The sequence below is a fragment of the Heloderma suspectum genome, chromosome 3 (genome assembly GCF_057233095.1).
Source record: "Heloderma suspectum isolate Gila_16-S chromosome 3, 16-S_ref, whole genome shotgun sequence".
Lineage (NCBI taxonomy): Eukaryota > Metazoa > Chordata > Lepidosauria > Squamata > Helodermatidae > Heloderma > Heloderma suspectum.
The window spans coordinates 215,728,376-215,745,967 of record NC_139460.1 but is presented as its reverse complement, the minus strand read 5'-3'; the positions used below and the strand labels follow the sequence as shown (position 1 = coordinate 215,745,967).

General features: G+C 45.3%; 1 protein-coding gene across 1 annotated transcript; it reads right to left on the bottom strand.

Annotated features, from left to right (window-relative positions):
- Positions 1-1,020: 1,020 nt before the first annotated feature.
- On the bottom strand, positions 1,021-14,729 carry NODAL (nodal growth differentiation factor). Its single transcript, XM_084845649.1, is given in 6 exon segments — positions 1,021-1,139; positions 1,142-1,166; positions 8,108-8,133; positions 8,136-8,302; positions 8,304-8,769; positions 14,375-14,729. Coding segments are annotated over 6 exon segments (1,158 nt in total).
- Between the last annotated feature and the right edge of the window lie 2,863 nt (positions 14,730-17,592).

Below are 17,592 nucleotides of genomic sequence, written 5' to 3'. Positions count from 1 at the left end.
GCATCACTCGGGAGCTTTGGTGCAGACCAGGACTGTGGAGGTGCTGTGTGTCAGCCAACTGGAGTCTCTCCACTGTCGTTATGTGGGGCTCCCGACAGCAGAATGGAGGTGTAAGATATTTCGCTTAGTTTTGCTCTATAACATCATATGCTGAACTGTAATATTCTGCCTGCTATAGTTAATAAAGCTTTTAGACTCTTACTCCCTTGTGTCGTCATTGCGCTGAATCCAAAAAAGAACCTCTCTGCCTTTGGCGAAACAGTCTCGTATCATCTTGAAAGCTTAGATTTGGTAGTCTTTAATGTTACATAGCAGTAATTACCTTGTAGGAAGAATGCACAACACATTCTGACCATGGGTCTTCCTTGGGGGCCAATGGCTCTTCATGTGTCTTATTACAGTAAACGAAACACAGCTCCAGCCTGGGACCCAGAACTGTATTTTGGCACAAAACCAAACCTCCTCATGGGTGATCAGGATTTATAATAAAATTGATCCCATCTCATAGTAGCATATGCCAGGCAAAAAGAGAGAAATAATACCATGCGTGTACTGTTTCTGTCACTGACAACTTGAACACGTTTTTCTTTTCCTATGAAATTTTGTGCCACCTTCTTGCCGTACTTGGATTCAGTTTTGGTAGGGCTGCTGGCCCCAGGAAGAATTGATTTATGTGGCTGGTTCTAGCATGCAGGCCACTAGCTGACCATCCGTGGTCTCAGTTTCAGTACCCAACAAGGATGGTGATCACACACTCCTGTCCATAAAGAATCTGCTTTTATCATTGGAATATTCTTCTATTTTGGGAAGCAAAAGGTGACTGCTGTCCTTGAAGGCCCTGGTTAACAATTACCACTGTAAAGGTATCTAAAGCTTTGTTACCTGTCTGTTAAGAGATTATGCTAAGACAAATGACTTGGAACATTATTCACTCCAGGAAAACAAATAGCATCTGTTTACTTCTCAGCTATATTAATGCTCCCTTGGGAAATGCAATCAGTGGTGAACTCTGCAGTCTCCTCAGTGGCTGCCACATTCTTCTATAATTGTATCTTCATGTTGACATATGCTAACCCTTCCTTCTTCATAATAGAACAGGCTTAGTGGGCTGAGTTTCACTGGGATGCAGCAGGAATTCATTCAGGGTGATAATATTTCAGCAAACTCTGGAAGAGAAATAAATGTTCCTCTTAGAGAGGGAGAATGCTTATAAGGGAAACAGAGGACAGACTCAGTGATCTAGGTCAAGGCTTCTCAATCCATCAGGCAACATCTGTCTCATTTAATGCATTTTTTAAGGGAATTTTTTTCCTTAGTGAGTATCCAATTCCTTGTATCTGTACAATGCTCCAGGTGTGTCTTTGTGTTTTTCCAAAAAGAAGAGGAGTAAGAGGGCTTTGAGACAAAGGTGTTACCCTCACTGCTTTCAACAGCAGAACTGTGTCAATCTGTGTTCTTGGGGGAAGAATAATTACTTAGGGCATGGCTGGCTGGGGAGTGCTTGGAGTTGTAGGACATTTTTCTGTGTAAACATTGCACCCTTAGACACTTTTGCATCGAATGAAGTGGATTCCAGTCCAGAAAAGTGCATGACAAATTTGTTGGTCTTTAAGGTGCCCTGTTGTTTTTTGCTGCCACACAGAGTAACAAGGCTTCCCCTCTGAAAATTGTCCTTTTAGCTTGTTTCTTTTCTTTTTGTTATGAATGATTAAACCCAACTATTGTTGTAATCAGACTTAGCCTTTAATCTTTTTTTTTAAAGTTTCAGCTTAACGTTTAGCTTATGATTGACTAATTTATTTATATGTTTGCCCTTTCAGTGCAGTTGAAGAAAGATGTCGCCAACTGAAATGCATTGGGCATGTTACTGTTTCTCATGAACTATCTGATATAGAATCATTTTTCAATACCATTTTAAGGTGGGGGATTTTTGCTTCGTCATTTGTGGCCACCACCATTCTGAAGACTCAAACACATCTTTAAACAATAGCTCATAGTGTTGTCCAGTTCTTACACTATTAAATTGTCAGAAGCATCTTTGCAAAAATGTTCTCATCTTTTCCAGCTCCAAGCTCATGTTGCTGTGTTATTTTCCAAAACATTCCCTTGGTACAACATTTCTCAGAGTAAAAGGCAGCCCTACCAAAGTGGTGTTAGAGTGTTGGACTGGGACTCAGGTGACCCAGGATCTAGTCTCCACTTGGCCATGAAGCTCACTGGGTGACTTTGGGCCAGTGCCTGACTCTCAACTTAACCTACCTCACAGGGCTGTTGTGATGATACAGTGGAGAGAAGGATCATGTAAGCTGCCTTGGGTTCCTTGGAGAAAAAAGAAGGCAGGCTATAAATGTAACGACAACAAAACTTAATAAGGCAGAATGAAGTCACCGCCAGAAGTGACAAATGCAAGGGAGAGGGTTAGTGAGCCACAGCAAGGAGGATAGAACTGTGTGTGTCACACAGCTATCCTGTTGTTCCCAGGTACCCTCAGAAAATACTGCCCCATTGCCAGTGTTGATGTAGGATTCAACTGCCAGTCCAGTTGGTTTCTGTACTTAGAAATGCGGTGGTGGTGGTGGTGGTCATGTGTGTGTGGGGGGATCTTGTCCTTTGCTTCAAGTAGCAAAATGCCTTGGGCTAGTCCTGGGTCCTTCACACACCCAAGCAATTAGGGTTATTATATTGTTTCCTGCATTATTTGTTTATGAGAGCAACAGAAATAGAAGACTACAATACTGCAGCATTGCCAATTTGGAGAGAAACGTCTTCGCTTGGCATGGTGTTTTGTAGGCAACAGGTCTATTTCCTCAAATGCATGCAGTGGACAAATAAGGCTGTGTATCACATTTCTTCTTGAAGAAATGAGAACTGTCAACAGGAATATGGGATTATAGGCAAATAATTGTATTCATGTGGCATTTATACAGTATTTAAGGACACCAAAGACCTTCCACATTCATCATCTTGTTAATCTCCACAAGGGCCTTTGTTGGACAGGCTGATATTTTCTTCCACTATTACGTTACAACTGATCATACTGAATAATGCAATAGGCCATTCACTGCGTCACTGAGGAACTGTTTTTCCAACAGCTGGGAAAACAATACTAATAATCCATGACTTATATTTTCTTCCACATTTTCTTGTGAGCTTGAGCCAGTTTCAGAACATCCAGATCTTAATTTAGGAGGAAATTAATCCTTATTCTGTTCTCTTCACTAGAACAAATATACCTGCCTTATCTATGTTTTTAAGAGTTTTCTGTTCCCATATCTTTCTGCTTCCCCTTTCAGGAACACGAAGATCATTTTCTCCATAATTTTTTACCCATTTTCTTTTGTGGGGCTCCCAGTGGTCTCCCAGATTATGGATCAAGTCCGCACCACATAGTGGGACATTTGCTCGTAAGTACCAGACTCACAAGGGGTGCCTACTAGACAGTAATTGGATGCCTCTGTCAATATTGCCACCCTCAAATTTAACTTCAGCCCTAGATTCTGAGGACGGATGAGGCTGGGGCATGTCCTGTAGTTGTCTGACTGGGGCTGGGAAGAGCCAGGCAAGGAAGATGTAATTGCTCTGGAGTGGATTATAGTATGGTCAGGCTGGGGAGAGAAGAAGATGAAGAGAGGAACAACAAATGAGGAAGATAGAATAAATGGCAAGGTTTGCATAAAATCTTTCAGCTAGGGCACACTGTGGTCTCCTTTATGTACATTTGGGAACTTGTTTTCTTTTTAGACCAATTTGAGATCCAGAAAAAAATCCAGCATACTCCTGTCCCCTAACAGAAGAGCTCTTATTCAGGACTCCAGCCAACCTGTGACCAGAACATTGTTGCACTGTTGAGGGCTCTCCTAGAATCCTAGAATCATCGAATAGTAGGGTTGGAAGGGGCCTATAAGCCTATCCAGTCCAACCCCCTGCTCAATGCAGGAATCCAGTTCAGCATCCCTGACAGATAGCTGTCCAGCCTCATCTTGAATGCCTCCAGTGTGGGAGAGCCCACCACCCACCTAGGTAATGGGTTCCATTGTCGTATTGCTCTAACAGTCTGGAAGTTTTTCCCGATGTTCAGCCGGAATCTGGCTTCCTGTAACTTGAGCCCATTATTCCGATCCTACACTCTGGGATGATTGAGAAGAGATCCTGGCCTTCCTCTCTGTGACAACCTTTCAAGTACTTGAAGAGCGCTATCCTATCTCCCCTCAGTCTTCTCAAGGCTAAACGTGCCCAGTTCTTTCAGTCTCTCCTCATAGGGCTTTGTTTCCAGTCCCCTGATCATCTTCATTGCCCTCCTCTGAACCTTCTCCAGCTTGTCTGATCCTTCTTAAAGTGTGGTGCCCAGAACCAGACACAGTACTCCAGATGAGGCCTAACCAGTGCTGAGTAGAGGGGAACTAGTACTTCCTGGAATTTGGAAGCTATGTTTCTATTAATGCAGCCCAAAATAGCATTTGCCTTCCTCAGAGGTAGCAAGGAAGATTTCTGGAGTGGGGAAGAAGGATACCATTTTCTTTCTCACCCTCTAGAAACCATCCACAGCACTACTACAAAGTGCTGCTAGCCCTGAACATGTGCAGTCTATAGTGGAGGTGTGTTGGTGGAAGTTTCTTGGAAGTGGGAAAGGGGAAAAATGTCTCTTTTCACTTCCTGCCTCGTGAACCCTCCTCATATAGCACATGGAGAAGTTTTTAACTTCACAACACACATACACCCAGCCCTAATTCTCGAGGATACTATGGTCTTTCAGGGGATCAAGCAAGCCAATTCCCTCCCCATTTTCCTCTCCCCTCAAGTGACACCCTCAATATTCTATGGCTTAACTGCTGTCAACAGTCCATGGGTCCTAGAAGTAACTGAACATCCTTGTCCGGCCATCTCTTTTTCTTTTTTTTAGGGGTGTGTGTGTGTGTGTTCTTTGAATTTACAAAGTAATATATTTCCACATATCTCGGATGCCCCTAGGGCAGCAATGGTGAACCTGCAACCCGCAGGCCTGATAAGCCCACGGAGGTTCCCCATCCAGGTAGCAGTTTCTTCCCTTGGCTCTGCCCTCTCTGCCACGTAAGGAAAAGCCCTAGTCTATGATCAGCAGCTGATCGGAGATAAGTTCTTTCCTCACCTTAGCACTGAAAAAGCTCCCTATCTCAGTGCTTAGCAGGAGAAAGCACTCAGCTGCTGCTCAGAGATAAAAGCTTTTCACTTAGGGGCAGAGGGGGAAGCTGCTGAGTGAGTTATTGATTTATTTATTTTATTTACAACATTTGTATACCACTCCACATTTAAAACAGATTCTGGAGTGGTGAACAGTTACTTCTCTTTCTTCTGAGCCTCGTCCTGCAGAGGCGTGCTCTGCTTATTTGTTAGTAGACATGATGCTCATGCTTACTTCTGAGTAGACAGGCAGAGAAAAGGGCTGGATGTGCCTGATCTCATCTGATCTCAGAAGCTAAGCAGGGTCAGCCCTGGTTAGTACTTGGATGGGAGACTGCCTTGGAACCAGGCTTCCTGCACTGAGCAGGGGGTTGGACTCGATGGTCTTCAAGGCCCCTTCCAACCCTATGAGTCTATGAGTTGGATGCTATCTGAACGTGATGCTTACTTGTGGGTAGACATGCTGCTCCTGCATATGTCTGAGTAGACATACTTCCTACTGTAAATGGGTAACAATGGAATTCAGGGGGTTTGGGTTTTTCCAGCCTTGCCCACTTTTGCCTTCAGCTCCACTCACCACAGGAAGACAGCCCTCAAGAACTTCCCCTAAATGGAGTTCAACTCTCGGGCAGAAAACGATTAATTACCCCTGCCCTAAAGCAATGGTGGGGATCGTTTTTCGGCCCAAGAGCCACTTCAATTTTGAAGACTCTCTTAGGGGCCACATTCCAGTGGTGGGTGAGACTGAAGCCAAGGGGCAGGGCCAAAGGCAAAGGAGGTGGGGCCAAAAATACAAAAAGCATATTGTCGCTTAAACCTCTTATTGCCAGTAACTTAGCCTCAGGAGAGGCATGTCAACCTTTTAAAATGGTGTGTGTGTGCTGCATAAAAGCTGGGAAACCACCAAAAGACCAGTGGTTCAAGAAAAGGGGGTGGGGCCAGGGAAAGGGTGGTCCATCTGGGGAACCCCAGAGGCAAGATTTGGCCCCCAGGTCTGAGGCTGCCCACACCTGTCCTAGAGTATGTATGTGTGGGTTTAAAGCACTTTTACTCTGCTGTTCTGCCAAAAAGTCTTCCAGAGCAGCTTACATTTAGTCAATAAAAACAAGGCAGTCCCAGTCCCTTACATGATCACAGACTAAAAGATATTTTACAAAAGGGGGCACAAAAGGGGAAAGGGTGAGGGAAGAGAAAACAAACAAACTCAGGCACCAATTTTACATTTAAATAGTTCTTATTAATGACCAGCTGGAATGGAAACAGTTCAGGGGGAGTAGGAACCAAATGAGCTGAGCTGTTAGCAGAAGGGGTGGAATGGCTTCCCTTCGCTCCCTCTGCTGCAGCCTGATGGAATGGCTGTTGCTAGGTGACAGGTGAGGGAGATGCTCAATGGAGCTGGCCTCTCAGCAGGGCTGTTAGAATGCAGAAACCACCATCTTGCTTTCACTATGTATTTCACTTCTGAACTGATAAGTACAGGATCAGTCAAGTTTGTTTAGAGGGAATGAATGATACGATGATCATATTCCATTCTTGACTAGAATATTAACAGTAGACTATGAGGAGCAGCACTCAGGTGGTATGTTAACATCATTGTGCAGTTTCATCTGCAATAACACGTTAAAATAAAACACAGCTACACTGACTGCTTTGTCTGACAACATAGGAATTTCTTTAATAAAATAATAATATAACATAATAAAATAATAACAATGGTTTTAAAAGTCTAAAGGCTAGTCTCTTTGAGATGTGTTCCCACAGTGAAGATCCTGATAGTCCTGCAGCATTTTGCAATATTCCAATATAAAGACAGGACAGCACCAGTCCAGGGTTGAGGGGAACCTCAATGAAGTGTTAACTTGTTTCCCCTCCACCTCCACCCCATGGAAGCTGCCTGGCTACCTGGTCCCCCCTACGGTTCACAGGGAGTCTACTTTGGTTGCACAGCTAACAGTTCCTGGTGACAGCCATGGCTTTTCCTTACACAATGCCCTGGAAGTGCAATTTCCCTTCTGGGGCACTGTTTTCTGCAAAGATGGAGGCTGCCGGAGCTAGTTTGTTTTTAAAAAGAGGGCCCAGGGCAGGCATCTACGGTGGGTCCAGCCAAGGTGCTGAGGCCTGAAGATGCCACATGGTGGCGTGCTGTTGGGCCTGGGAAAGGAGCAGTAATATATTGATCTGCTGGCATATTGTTTGGAAAGGCTTTTTTTTCTAAAGCATAGGGAAGGCTATAAACAAAAAACAGTCTCTTCTTCTTCTTCCCCCCAAAGAGAACAAAGGATTTATTAATTGTTTTACAAAAGGAAGCAGGGCCCAAACAATTTCTCTCTCAGGGAGGGGCCATGGCTCAGAGTACACACTTTGCAGGGAAAAGGGCCCAGGTTCAATCCCTGGCATCTCCAGTGACAAAGGATCAGGTTGCAGGCAATTGGACAGACGTCTCTCTCCCCCGAGACCCTGGAGAGCTCCTGACAATAAGAGTAGACAATACATGGTCAGATACATCTGAGCTGATATAAGGCAGCTTCCTATGTGACCCACCGAGGTGAACGCAACTCATTAGTAACTTACTGTGGGGCTGAACACTTCCATTCTGTTTTTTTACAGGAAAACCTAGGAGAGGCTTCTCAGGCCCCTCAGTTTGATGGGTGATGGGTTGAGTTCAGCTTCATCATTAATGAGTTGTGCAGGCCTAATCTGAAGCACATGATGCAGATTCCTTGCTGAAGCACATCCAGCCCAGTGAAGGTGCCTGGACAAGAGACCACCCAGAAATCATATGTAAGCCACTCCGAGCTCCTTGAAGAGAAGGTATAAATCAGATCTGTGGTCTGACACATCTGGAGGGTGCCAGGTTGGGGAAAGCTGGTATAAACAGACCCCACTGAAGCATTCACAGCTGAATTCAGCTTGTTCTAAAATTACTGGATGCTACTTCTGATGCTCTTACCCGCATGTAGGCATTGTTCGTTGGTTGAATTCCTCTTCCAGTGGCACAGGACATTTTCCTTCACAGTAAAAGGCATTGTATTGCTTGGGGTATATAATCCAGGAGCCTCAATTGATCAACTCAAAATTGACATGGAAATCCAGTCTTTGGCACAGGTGTTTGAACTCCAATTCTTCCAAGCTCAGTAAAGATGAGCCTTGGAGTTTCTTGTGGTGCCTCTTTCTCTCCTTTGAAATAACATGAGAAAAGCACCAAGAATGCCTTTCTGTCCACAGAACTGCAGTGGTGGGTCATTCTCTTCAAGGGATTCTTAGTATGCTGCTTTGTCTGATTTAGAGCTTTCTGAAAAGGTTCCTCTGCTAAACTGTTATTAGTGAACCACTTTGAGAGCTGCTCTGTGACTTCTAAGACTATCCAGTTTCAAGGCAAAGATTGGGATGCTCCAAAGGAGCCTAAGTGGACAAGGCGATGGCAGTTGTGACCACTTGGGCAAGTTATTTCCTGCTGGTGATATAACTCCACCCACACTATGCCACTGGTGGAGGGACTTTTTCCCCCAGGCCTGGACAGATGAAGTCTTAACTCAGCCAGCTGCAGCTCCTCTTGTCAACAAACAGAAAAGTTGAAAATGATGCTCCATTTTTGTCCCACCTGATGGACACCTGTGGTGCAAATGAAGCAAGGATCATGAGCAAGAGGAGACAAACTTTCTACAGGAAGCAAACATTTCATCCCTTTGGGACCTAGTTCTCACTGAGGTGGTAAATCTCTGTTGGGGCTATACCACTTCAGAGTACAGATGGTGGCTCCCTCCCCCCACATAGAAAACTAAATGTTCAGGAGAATGAATTCAACCTAGCCATATCCTGCCATCTAGTTTTCTATGTGGATGGAATATTTTGCAATAGAAGAGTATCTGACTGTGTGATCCATGTGTAATTTGAAGTGGTACAGCCCAGATATTTACTTCACAGAGGGAACTGGGTGTAGGATTTGCCCACTTTTCGAAAGCGATTGCCAAGTACTTCCAAAGAAAGCATCACAGGGTCTTTCCAAGTGCATTGAAAAGAAGAAGCTAGATCTGAAAGAAGTGTGAGCAAATAATATTTTTAATATTGCCAAATATAAAATTTTCGAGTAATGATGCTCAAAATGTAAATGAGGAAATGCAGGAGACCTCTTGTCAGCAGAGGCCTCTTGTGCTGTCCAGGGCTGCCTGCTTTTAATGTTGCTATTAATTATTTTGGCAGGGCTCCTGTGCCTTTAAACATAGGAAAACAGGCAGATGACAGCTGGCGAGGTTTTTCCCCACCACTGAAACTTCATATCAGGAAAAGTTTCAGTTGTTGTTTGCCACTTATTATGCTGCTGTTCTAGACAAAAGAGCCCTGCCAAAAAAAATGTTGGTAACTTTATGGCTCAAGTAAGCAATTGCAACCTTGTGCCATGCCCCTTAGCTTCAATGAGGCTTTAGCAGAGAAGGTCCCAGGCAGGTTGTGGCCACTGTCATTGGTTACTAACTGCATTATGGATAGACCATCTAATATGGAGACATATCATCATAGTTAATGCCACCACTTCACTGAGGTCAGGTTCCTAGCACTGGGCCATTGTACAGCACAAGGAAATTCAGATTTGACTTCTCCCACTGCTATCTCTCTTCCTATAAGAAGGATTCCAAAAAGATATACCAATGGAAGTTACAAGCATCATTCAATATGTTACTTAATGCTGTTGCAGGAGTTTGTTGGAAAGTATGTGGACTGCCACCAGGTGAAGACCCATTCCAATGTCTTTGTTGGCTGAATTCCCAATGTCTTCATCTCTCTTGAAGATTCATTCATGAGGCAATAGCTTTACTTATGGCAGGCTGCATTCAACCAGTCACAATGCCATCATAGACTTCTATGGATCCTTGACGGAGGCAATGGTGCTACCCAATTAACCATCACAACTTTCTGGTACTGCCCTGTTAATTGCAGCCTTCCCCAACCTGCTGCCCTCCAGGTGTGTAGCACTGCAACTCCCAGCATCCCCTAGCCAGCTCTGATCCTCCAACTGCATTCTAATCTGTTTTGGAAAAGGATTATCTACAAGGAAGTTAAGAGGAATGTGTAATTGATTGGGAAAGGATAAGGATGAATAATGGCTTTCAACTAAGTAATGGCTACATGGAGGAAGACTTGTCCCCAGAACTCTTTGTGAATGTTGGTCTGGAGGTAATCTACCCATTTTAAACTGAAAGGAGAACCACAGGATATGGATTGTAAACCCATTTGGATTTCCATAGTGATAGGTGTCTTGCCTGGAGCACAGATCCACATTCTCTCTATTTAGGTCACTGAAAAGAGGACAAAAAGCCATCCACCCCCAGCTGAAAGCAGGACAGGTAGGTGGGCAGAGAACATTACAGATGGGTAGTTTCACAAGCCTCCTCCCCAGGATGGAGATTATTCAGCCGGCACCGCAATGTGGATTGAGACAGCTGAGAGTGTCTGAAAGGGAGGTCTGAAGATTTCTCCATTTCCCAAGACTTGTATGTCTTGGCATGCAAATAAAGTATCTTTGAATTTAAAATGATGAGGAACATGAGGGGCTTTTGAGCACTGCAGCAGGAACCTGGCCCGAGCCCCAGAAAGTGTATGAGAAACTTTCAGAATGTTCTGTGTTCACAGATGGAGGCTATGCTGGAATGCTGCTTATTTTGGGACTTGGATGTGCTTGGATGTACATCTGCTCCTTGCAGTGCATAGGGGGAAGACAATAACATCTGTGTCTTTCACTAATGCTCCAACAACTGCCTAGGAAAACTTCATTGTTGGCCTCTATGGTTGACAGTGGATTTCCACTTTTGGCATGGTGTTGTCCTGGGGAAAAAGACTATAACCTTTTCAAAGGAAACTTCCTGTGGTTTGGGTCATTTACTCTGAACTGAGAGCATGGACTGTGTGGTCTGCCTTCAGTGTGCCACTGCAGAAGTCAGTGTAACTCATGCTTATTTACTTGCACACCTCTCCTAAGCAAAATACTCCAGGAATAGGAGCTTGTGAGGGGGGTGGGGGTATGTGTGGCATATCTCAATTTTAGAACTCCCTCTACTGACAAAATATTTTAAACCTTATAAGGTGGTTGATGACTCCCACTGCTTAATTCATTTTTTTTTTTTTAGCTCTTTCCTTGGCTCCTGTCATCAGGATGTGACATCTGAAAGATGGGTAGCTATTTTGTATTGCCATACTCATACTTGAAAACAAGTAGGTGAAGATAGTCCCTTTACAATTGCACAATTCACTTTTGTGCCTAACCAAAACCCTGCTGCTATCAATTGTTTATTACCCACACACACACACATATAATATGGAAACATGCTTCTCAGGAGGGATGCAGAACCTCCAGACCCAAACATTCCAGCAGCAGGACTAGAGATCTCCACATCGGTTGCTTGAGATCCCAGCCAGATCTCCCACTCTCCCTCCCCTTCATTACCTCCAGGAGCAAAAGCGATTTAGGGCTGCCAGCAAACTGTTCTTTCTTACTAACCTCACCAGACCTCCACATTCACTGCTTGTCACAGGCTAGAGCCTGCATGAAACCTGAATTTTCTTGGGGGTTAACACAGGCTGAATGGTCTTGTGCTTTGCACCGCTCTTTGGTGTCAAACAATCCTCAAAAGGAAAAAACAAGACTGCACAGCTTCAGGTGTGTGTTTAGGATTTAGAGCAGGGTGGGCAACTCATGTTCCTCCTGATGTTTTGGCCTACAACTCCCATCAGCCTTAGCCAGCATAGTCAATGGTAAGGGCTGATGGGAGTCGGCGACCAAAAGATCTGGAGGGCTACAAGTTGCCCACCCCTGATTTAGAGAAAAGACATAAAAGGAGGGAAAGGCCAGCAAAAAATATGGGTGTTTCCTTGTAGCCCTCTGCACTTATGTAATAGCCCCAGGAGTATAACCAAGTCACCTGTAGTTTTAGAGGGGCCTAGAGATCCATAATGCTTGGCTTAGATTCATTATTGGTGCAGTTTCCTTGCTAGTGGGCCTCTGAGCATGTGAGGTGAGTCAAAGGTCGACAGCATGGCCTCAGCACATTCCATGCTAACGAAGGCTAGTATCTTATCATGGCCTATGTGCCTGAGAAGTGAGGCTATATTTATGCTGCGCTACAGGCGTCTGTGCTGGGAAAGTTCTGGTTGTTTTCCTTCTGAACAAGCACTGTTAGCCCATGCTGGGAAAGTTGCAGATGAATGCTAATTAACACTTGCTTCTGTCATGCTGCCTCACTGCTAACATGTATAGTATAAAACCCATTGTACCCCTTGGCTCTGGGTTCAGAGAAGCTGTCATTGGGTACACCTGTGTGCTGTAAGTACTCAATGACATCTCCTTGTAAGCAAACCTGGGTCTGGCTTATCATTATCTCAGCATCTCCAAACCTTAGCAACCCACAGCCGGGGTATACAATTTACAGGGTCAAGAGACCATCTAATGGCTTACTCTGCAGCAGTTGTGGAGTCAATGCACTCAAAGTGCAATCAAGGCATGCAAAAATGAGACTGGGGCATGGAAGAGCCCCCCATTTCCCCTAGCAACTGCCCAAAGATTATTCCAATTCCTAATTTCTGTACCCTCCTCCATAGAAGGTCCTAATATAGATGTAATTTTATATAGGTTTTATTGTAATTCCATATAGTATGGGATAGTATCATTTAGTATAGATGGGTTATTGGGCAGTTTAAAAGTACAATAAATCAATGAATAGGGAAAAATTAATGCCATAACAGTATAACTAGTAATGCTATGCCGTTGTAATTGCTTTGCACACTTTTGATTTTGTTAGTTGCTTTGAACATGCCAATTGAAGACAGGCTATATAAGAAATGAAATGAATGAATGTATGCATGCTACATTCTCCTCCCGGGGTTAGCTCAGACCACCAAATAAATCCCATGAGAATGTGAGCCAACTGAAACGAGGTGCTGAAATGACCTTATGATTGTTTAAGCATGTTCCCAGATTGCAATTTACCCCATATTTACTGCACCAGTATTCAATGTGCTGTGACTGCACATTTAGGGTGCCATCCTATGCATGTTTAGACAGAAAAAAAGTCCTACAACTCCCAGCATTCCCCAGAATGCTGGGAGTTGTAGGATTTTTTTCAATCTAGACATGCATAGGATGGCACCCTAAAAGTGTATTAAATTGTAAATTGGATGCATGCTGGGGCAACCCCATGCATATTTCAGCCAAACCCTGTATGGATCTATTTCATAATAATGGAACTCATCTTATTAATCAGCTAAATTGGGTGTCTGAATTGTGGCTCTTAGTTTAGAGCACCATTCCCTAACTTGGTACCCTCCAGATGTTTTCAGCTACAGCTCCCAGTATTCCTGACCATAGATCATGCTGGCTGGGGCTGACAGTGGTTGAAGTCCAAAACAGCTGGAGGTCACCAGATTGGGGAAAGCTGCTTCAGGTAGTAGCAACTACTCTAGTTTGGGAAGTGCCTGACTCAGCTGGATGCAATGAACAGTATTTATTCCCCTCTCCTCCCACTGGACTCTTAAATGCTAATCCAGCCTAAACTATGAAGGTACCTTCGTGCTTTCCTGTTTTACCAGTATCATGTGCTGCTGCAGTTCAATTTACACCCAAGGCAGATTTCTTCCTCCACCAGATATGCTATTTTATTCCCTATTTATGAATCTAACTTAACTTCCACCTGCAGATGCCATGTTCACAATCCCTAAGTATTTGATTTATGAAATGTATTAGTCACTGGTCATACTAAAACGATCCTAAAGCGGGGTACAACCATTAAAACGCAATAAAACTGCGCAGCAATGGAGAGTCAGTGTGGTGTGGTGGTTAGCGTGTTGGGCTGGGATTTGGGAGATCCACAGTCTAATCCCCACTTGGTAATGAAGCTCACTGGGTGACTTTGGGCCAGTCCCTGATTCTCAGCCTAACCTATCTCACAGGGTTGTTGTGAGGATACAGTGGAGAGGAGGAGGATCATGTAAGCAGCCTTGGGTTGCTTGCAGGAGGAAAAAAGGCGGGTTAGAAATGCAGTACATAAACACAGGAGGAGAAGGATTAAACACACATCGGGAAAGCGGGGGACGGAATCTTTCATCCGCCCCTTTGGCCGTCCAAAGCGATGCTGAGCACACGTCCCGACCGGGGTCATGTCAGGCCCCCTTTGCACACTTGAGAGAGGGAATTTTCCCCGCTACCACCTCGCTCCCCGCAAACCCCACTCACCGCCGCCCTCTTCCACCTGCCCAGGTGAAATGGGCCGCGCCACCCGCCGCGGCCCGCCTCCTCGGGAAGCCCAGTCAAGAGTCGACGCGCTCGTGTACTGGGCGGCCGCAGGCCCCGGGTGACGTCTGCCCGGGGATGGGCGCCCTGCTACAGGCTCGCCACGGGGGCTAGCAGAGCCGGCGAAGAGGCGGCGGAGGGGGCGCAGCGCCTTTCGTTGCTGGGCGAGCGGCCGCTGCCTGCTTCTGGCGCCAGCCGCGCCAGGAGGAGAAGCAGAAGCAGCGGAGGCTGCGCCGCGGCTGCTGGTCGGGGCACCTTCCGCCCAGTTGGCGGCTCCTGCTCGGCCTCTCTCATTCATTCCAGGCCCGCACGCCCGCAAAAGCGCGCCAAACCTGCCAGGAGAGCGGCGGCCATGGCGTCGAGGGGGAAGGGTCCGCGCCCTCAGCGCGACGGGCTCTCCATTCCCTCAGGCGCTGCGCCCTTGTTAGCGCTTTCCCCCCGCTCCTTAATGCATTGCCTTACTTTTGACCGAGCAGCCCGCCATACTCACGTGGAGTCCCACGGATCAATCCTATCTTCCTCCAAACTCCTCACCCTCACGGTAACCAGGGGGTATTTATTTATGTATTCAGTGCATTTCTAATCCGCCCAATAACTAATGTTCTCTGGGCGGATTACAACCAGTTAAGAACTAAAATGTCATTTTAAAAACAGTTAAAATATAAAATACAATACAAATACTTAAAATATAATAAACAACAAACAGCACAGTAATGGATAAAACAGCCATAATAGCCTAGCACTAGGTCTCTAAAAATGCCTGGAAGAAAAGAAAGGTCTTTGCCTGGTGCCAAAAAGAACAGTGTAGGTGCCAGGCAAACTCTTTGGGGAGTTTATTCCAAAAGAGGGGTGCCACTACTGAGAAGGCCCTCTCTCTGGTAGCCACCCACCTAGCTTCCTTTGGTAGGTGCCCCCTGGGGAGGGCCCCCAGTGGTGTAGTGGAGGCAGGGCTTGCAGGGATATAGCCCTGGCACTTTTTCATTAGCAGGGACTCTGATGTCATCTGCCACCCCCCTCAGAATTCCTTGTTCCCTCTGACCTTAGCTGCAATCTTCACTGTAGCTCTGTGTGTGTGTGTGGGGGGGGGGGGGGGATGAATTTTCCAAGCACCAATATATTGTTCCATGTTGGAATGCAATGTATTTGGGATGACTTGGTCTGGAATGGGCAGTTAAGACCTATTTGCTTTACCAAAGACATGCTCCTAGAAAACTCCTGAACTGGTTTGTTGATATGGATCAACACAGCTGCCTGAAATTTTTGGACTACTCTTGGAGACTGTCACAATGAGCTCCTGCATTTACAAATTTACCACTACACCACTGTGTGTGTGTGTGTAATTCAATCCAGCTGGGTGTGTGGATGTTTCTGTTGGCGGGGAAGGGGGGAGATATAATGGAGCTTAGGGAAGGCTAATGGGTAATGTTGGGGTGCTAAGGAAGTGTGCAAGCTCTCTGGCCATGAGGGCTGAGTTGAGAGGGTAAGCTTCCATAGAGTATCATATTTTGAAACCTAAAATGTTTGTGTTTGAGTGAATGAGTGAAAAAGATTTTAACACCCCTGCATTTTTTCTCAGACGTCCAACTGAAATACCACTGCCTTACTCTCAGCTGCACTGTTTTTGGATCCCAGTTGAAGGCTGTATATCTTACAAGGTTGTATAATCTTAGAAGGGGGCGTGGCTGTGGCTGTCACAAAGGGACCCTGCACTTCTGAATTTGCCACTATTCTACTGAAGGCCCCTGAAGATGACCTAGGGGTCTGACACGTCTTTAGAGGGTAGCCACATTAGTCTACTGCAGCCAAAGCAACAAAAGGTCTTGAGGCTTATATGGTGATTTTCCCCCTCACAAGTCCCCCATCTTCTACTACTTTGCACCTCTGTGCCTGGGTCTCTCCCGAAGTTTTCAAACTCACCTGCCTTCCGCCTCCGTCCCAAACATCTTTTGCATTTCACCTTTCTTTGGGTTGCATCCACGCACAGGCACCTTTTTATACAGCATCCTCATAACGCATGTGCACAGAACACATCTACACATAACATTTGTCCTGGATTTTTCTTATTTTTGATTGTTTAAAATTGTTTGGATACTTGTGTCTGTATGTGCTGTCTAATATGTTTGTACATAAAAGGTTTTTATACGATATATATATATATATATATAGTATTTTTAATGGTTTTTAATCTTTGTAAACCACCCAGAGAGCTTCAGCTATTGGGCAGTACAGAAATGTAATAAGTGAAATGAAACACCACTGCCATAGTCGTCTTCTATTCCCTGGCAGCCTCCTCAGCCATTCTCACAATGTCTCAACACAATCCTCCTCCTCTTTCTCACAATACGGCACCCACAGAACTCCTGAGCTAACAGGTTCCACAGCTACACTCCCTCCTCCTTTGCCATTCCTTAACTCCAGGGCATGTCACAGCATAGCATATAATTTACATCCAGATTGATATATACCTCTCCCAGGGCTACAGACTCACTTCACTCTGATCTTTCACAATCTCCACAGAGCTACATTCTCAGTCCTTTAACCCTGATATAGACCATCAGCTTATCTGCTCAGCCTCCATCCTGATCTAGAAGTCTGCCATCAGTACTGTCAATTGACCCAGAACTCTCAACAAGTTCTACAAACTGGCACCAGAATCCCTTTCCCCTAATTCTCACATGTCATAGCAGCGTGCTTCACCTGCACCTCAGCCCAATACATTTTACCTTTATGACTCGCTTTCTCGCTCTCTGGTTTGGGCTTTTGTTCTCTCTATCTCTATGGTTAGGTTGCCAGGTCATCTGAGTCAGCCTGTTTCTTTGTGGCTGCTGTTTTTGCTCCTCCCGTCCGCTATAAAAAAAAACCCCAACAACTTGGGGTGGAGCTTTGGCTGGTGGGTCACCTGATTCAGCCTGCTGCTATAAAAACCTGTGGCTCGTAGGTGGGGTCACATTCTACAGCTGGGGATGTTCATAGCAGGTTTCTGAGTGAGCAAATGAGAGTATTACGCTGAAGGTTGAGTCCAGTGAAATGGCAGAGTCATGCAGAGATCCCAGCACCATGGATCTCCTGTTTTACCTCTATTCTCCCATAAGGGGAGTTGGGTTCAACATGGGACAGGTAAAAAAAGTGATACAAGGAGGGACTTGCAGCACAGAGCAGGT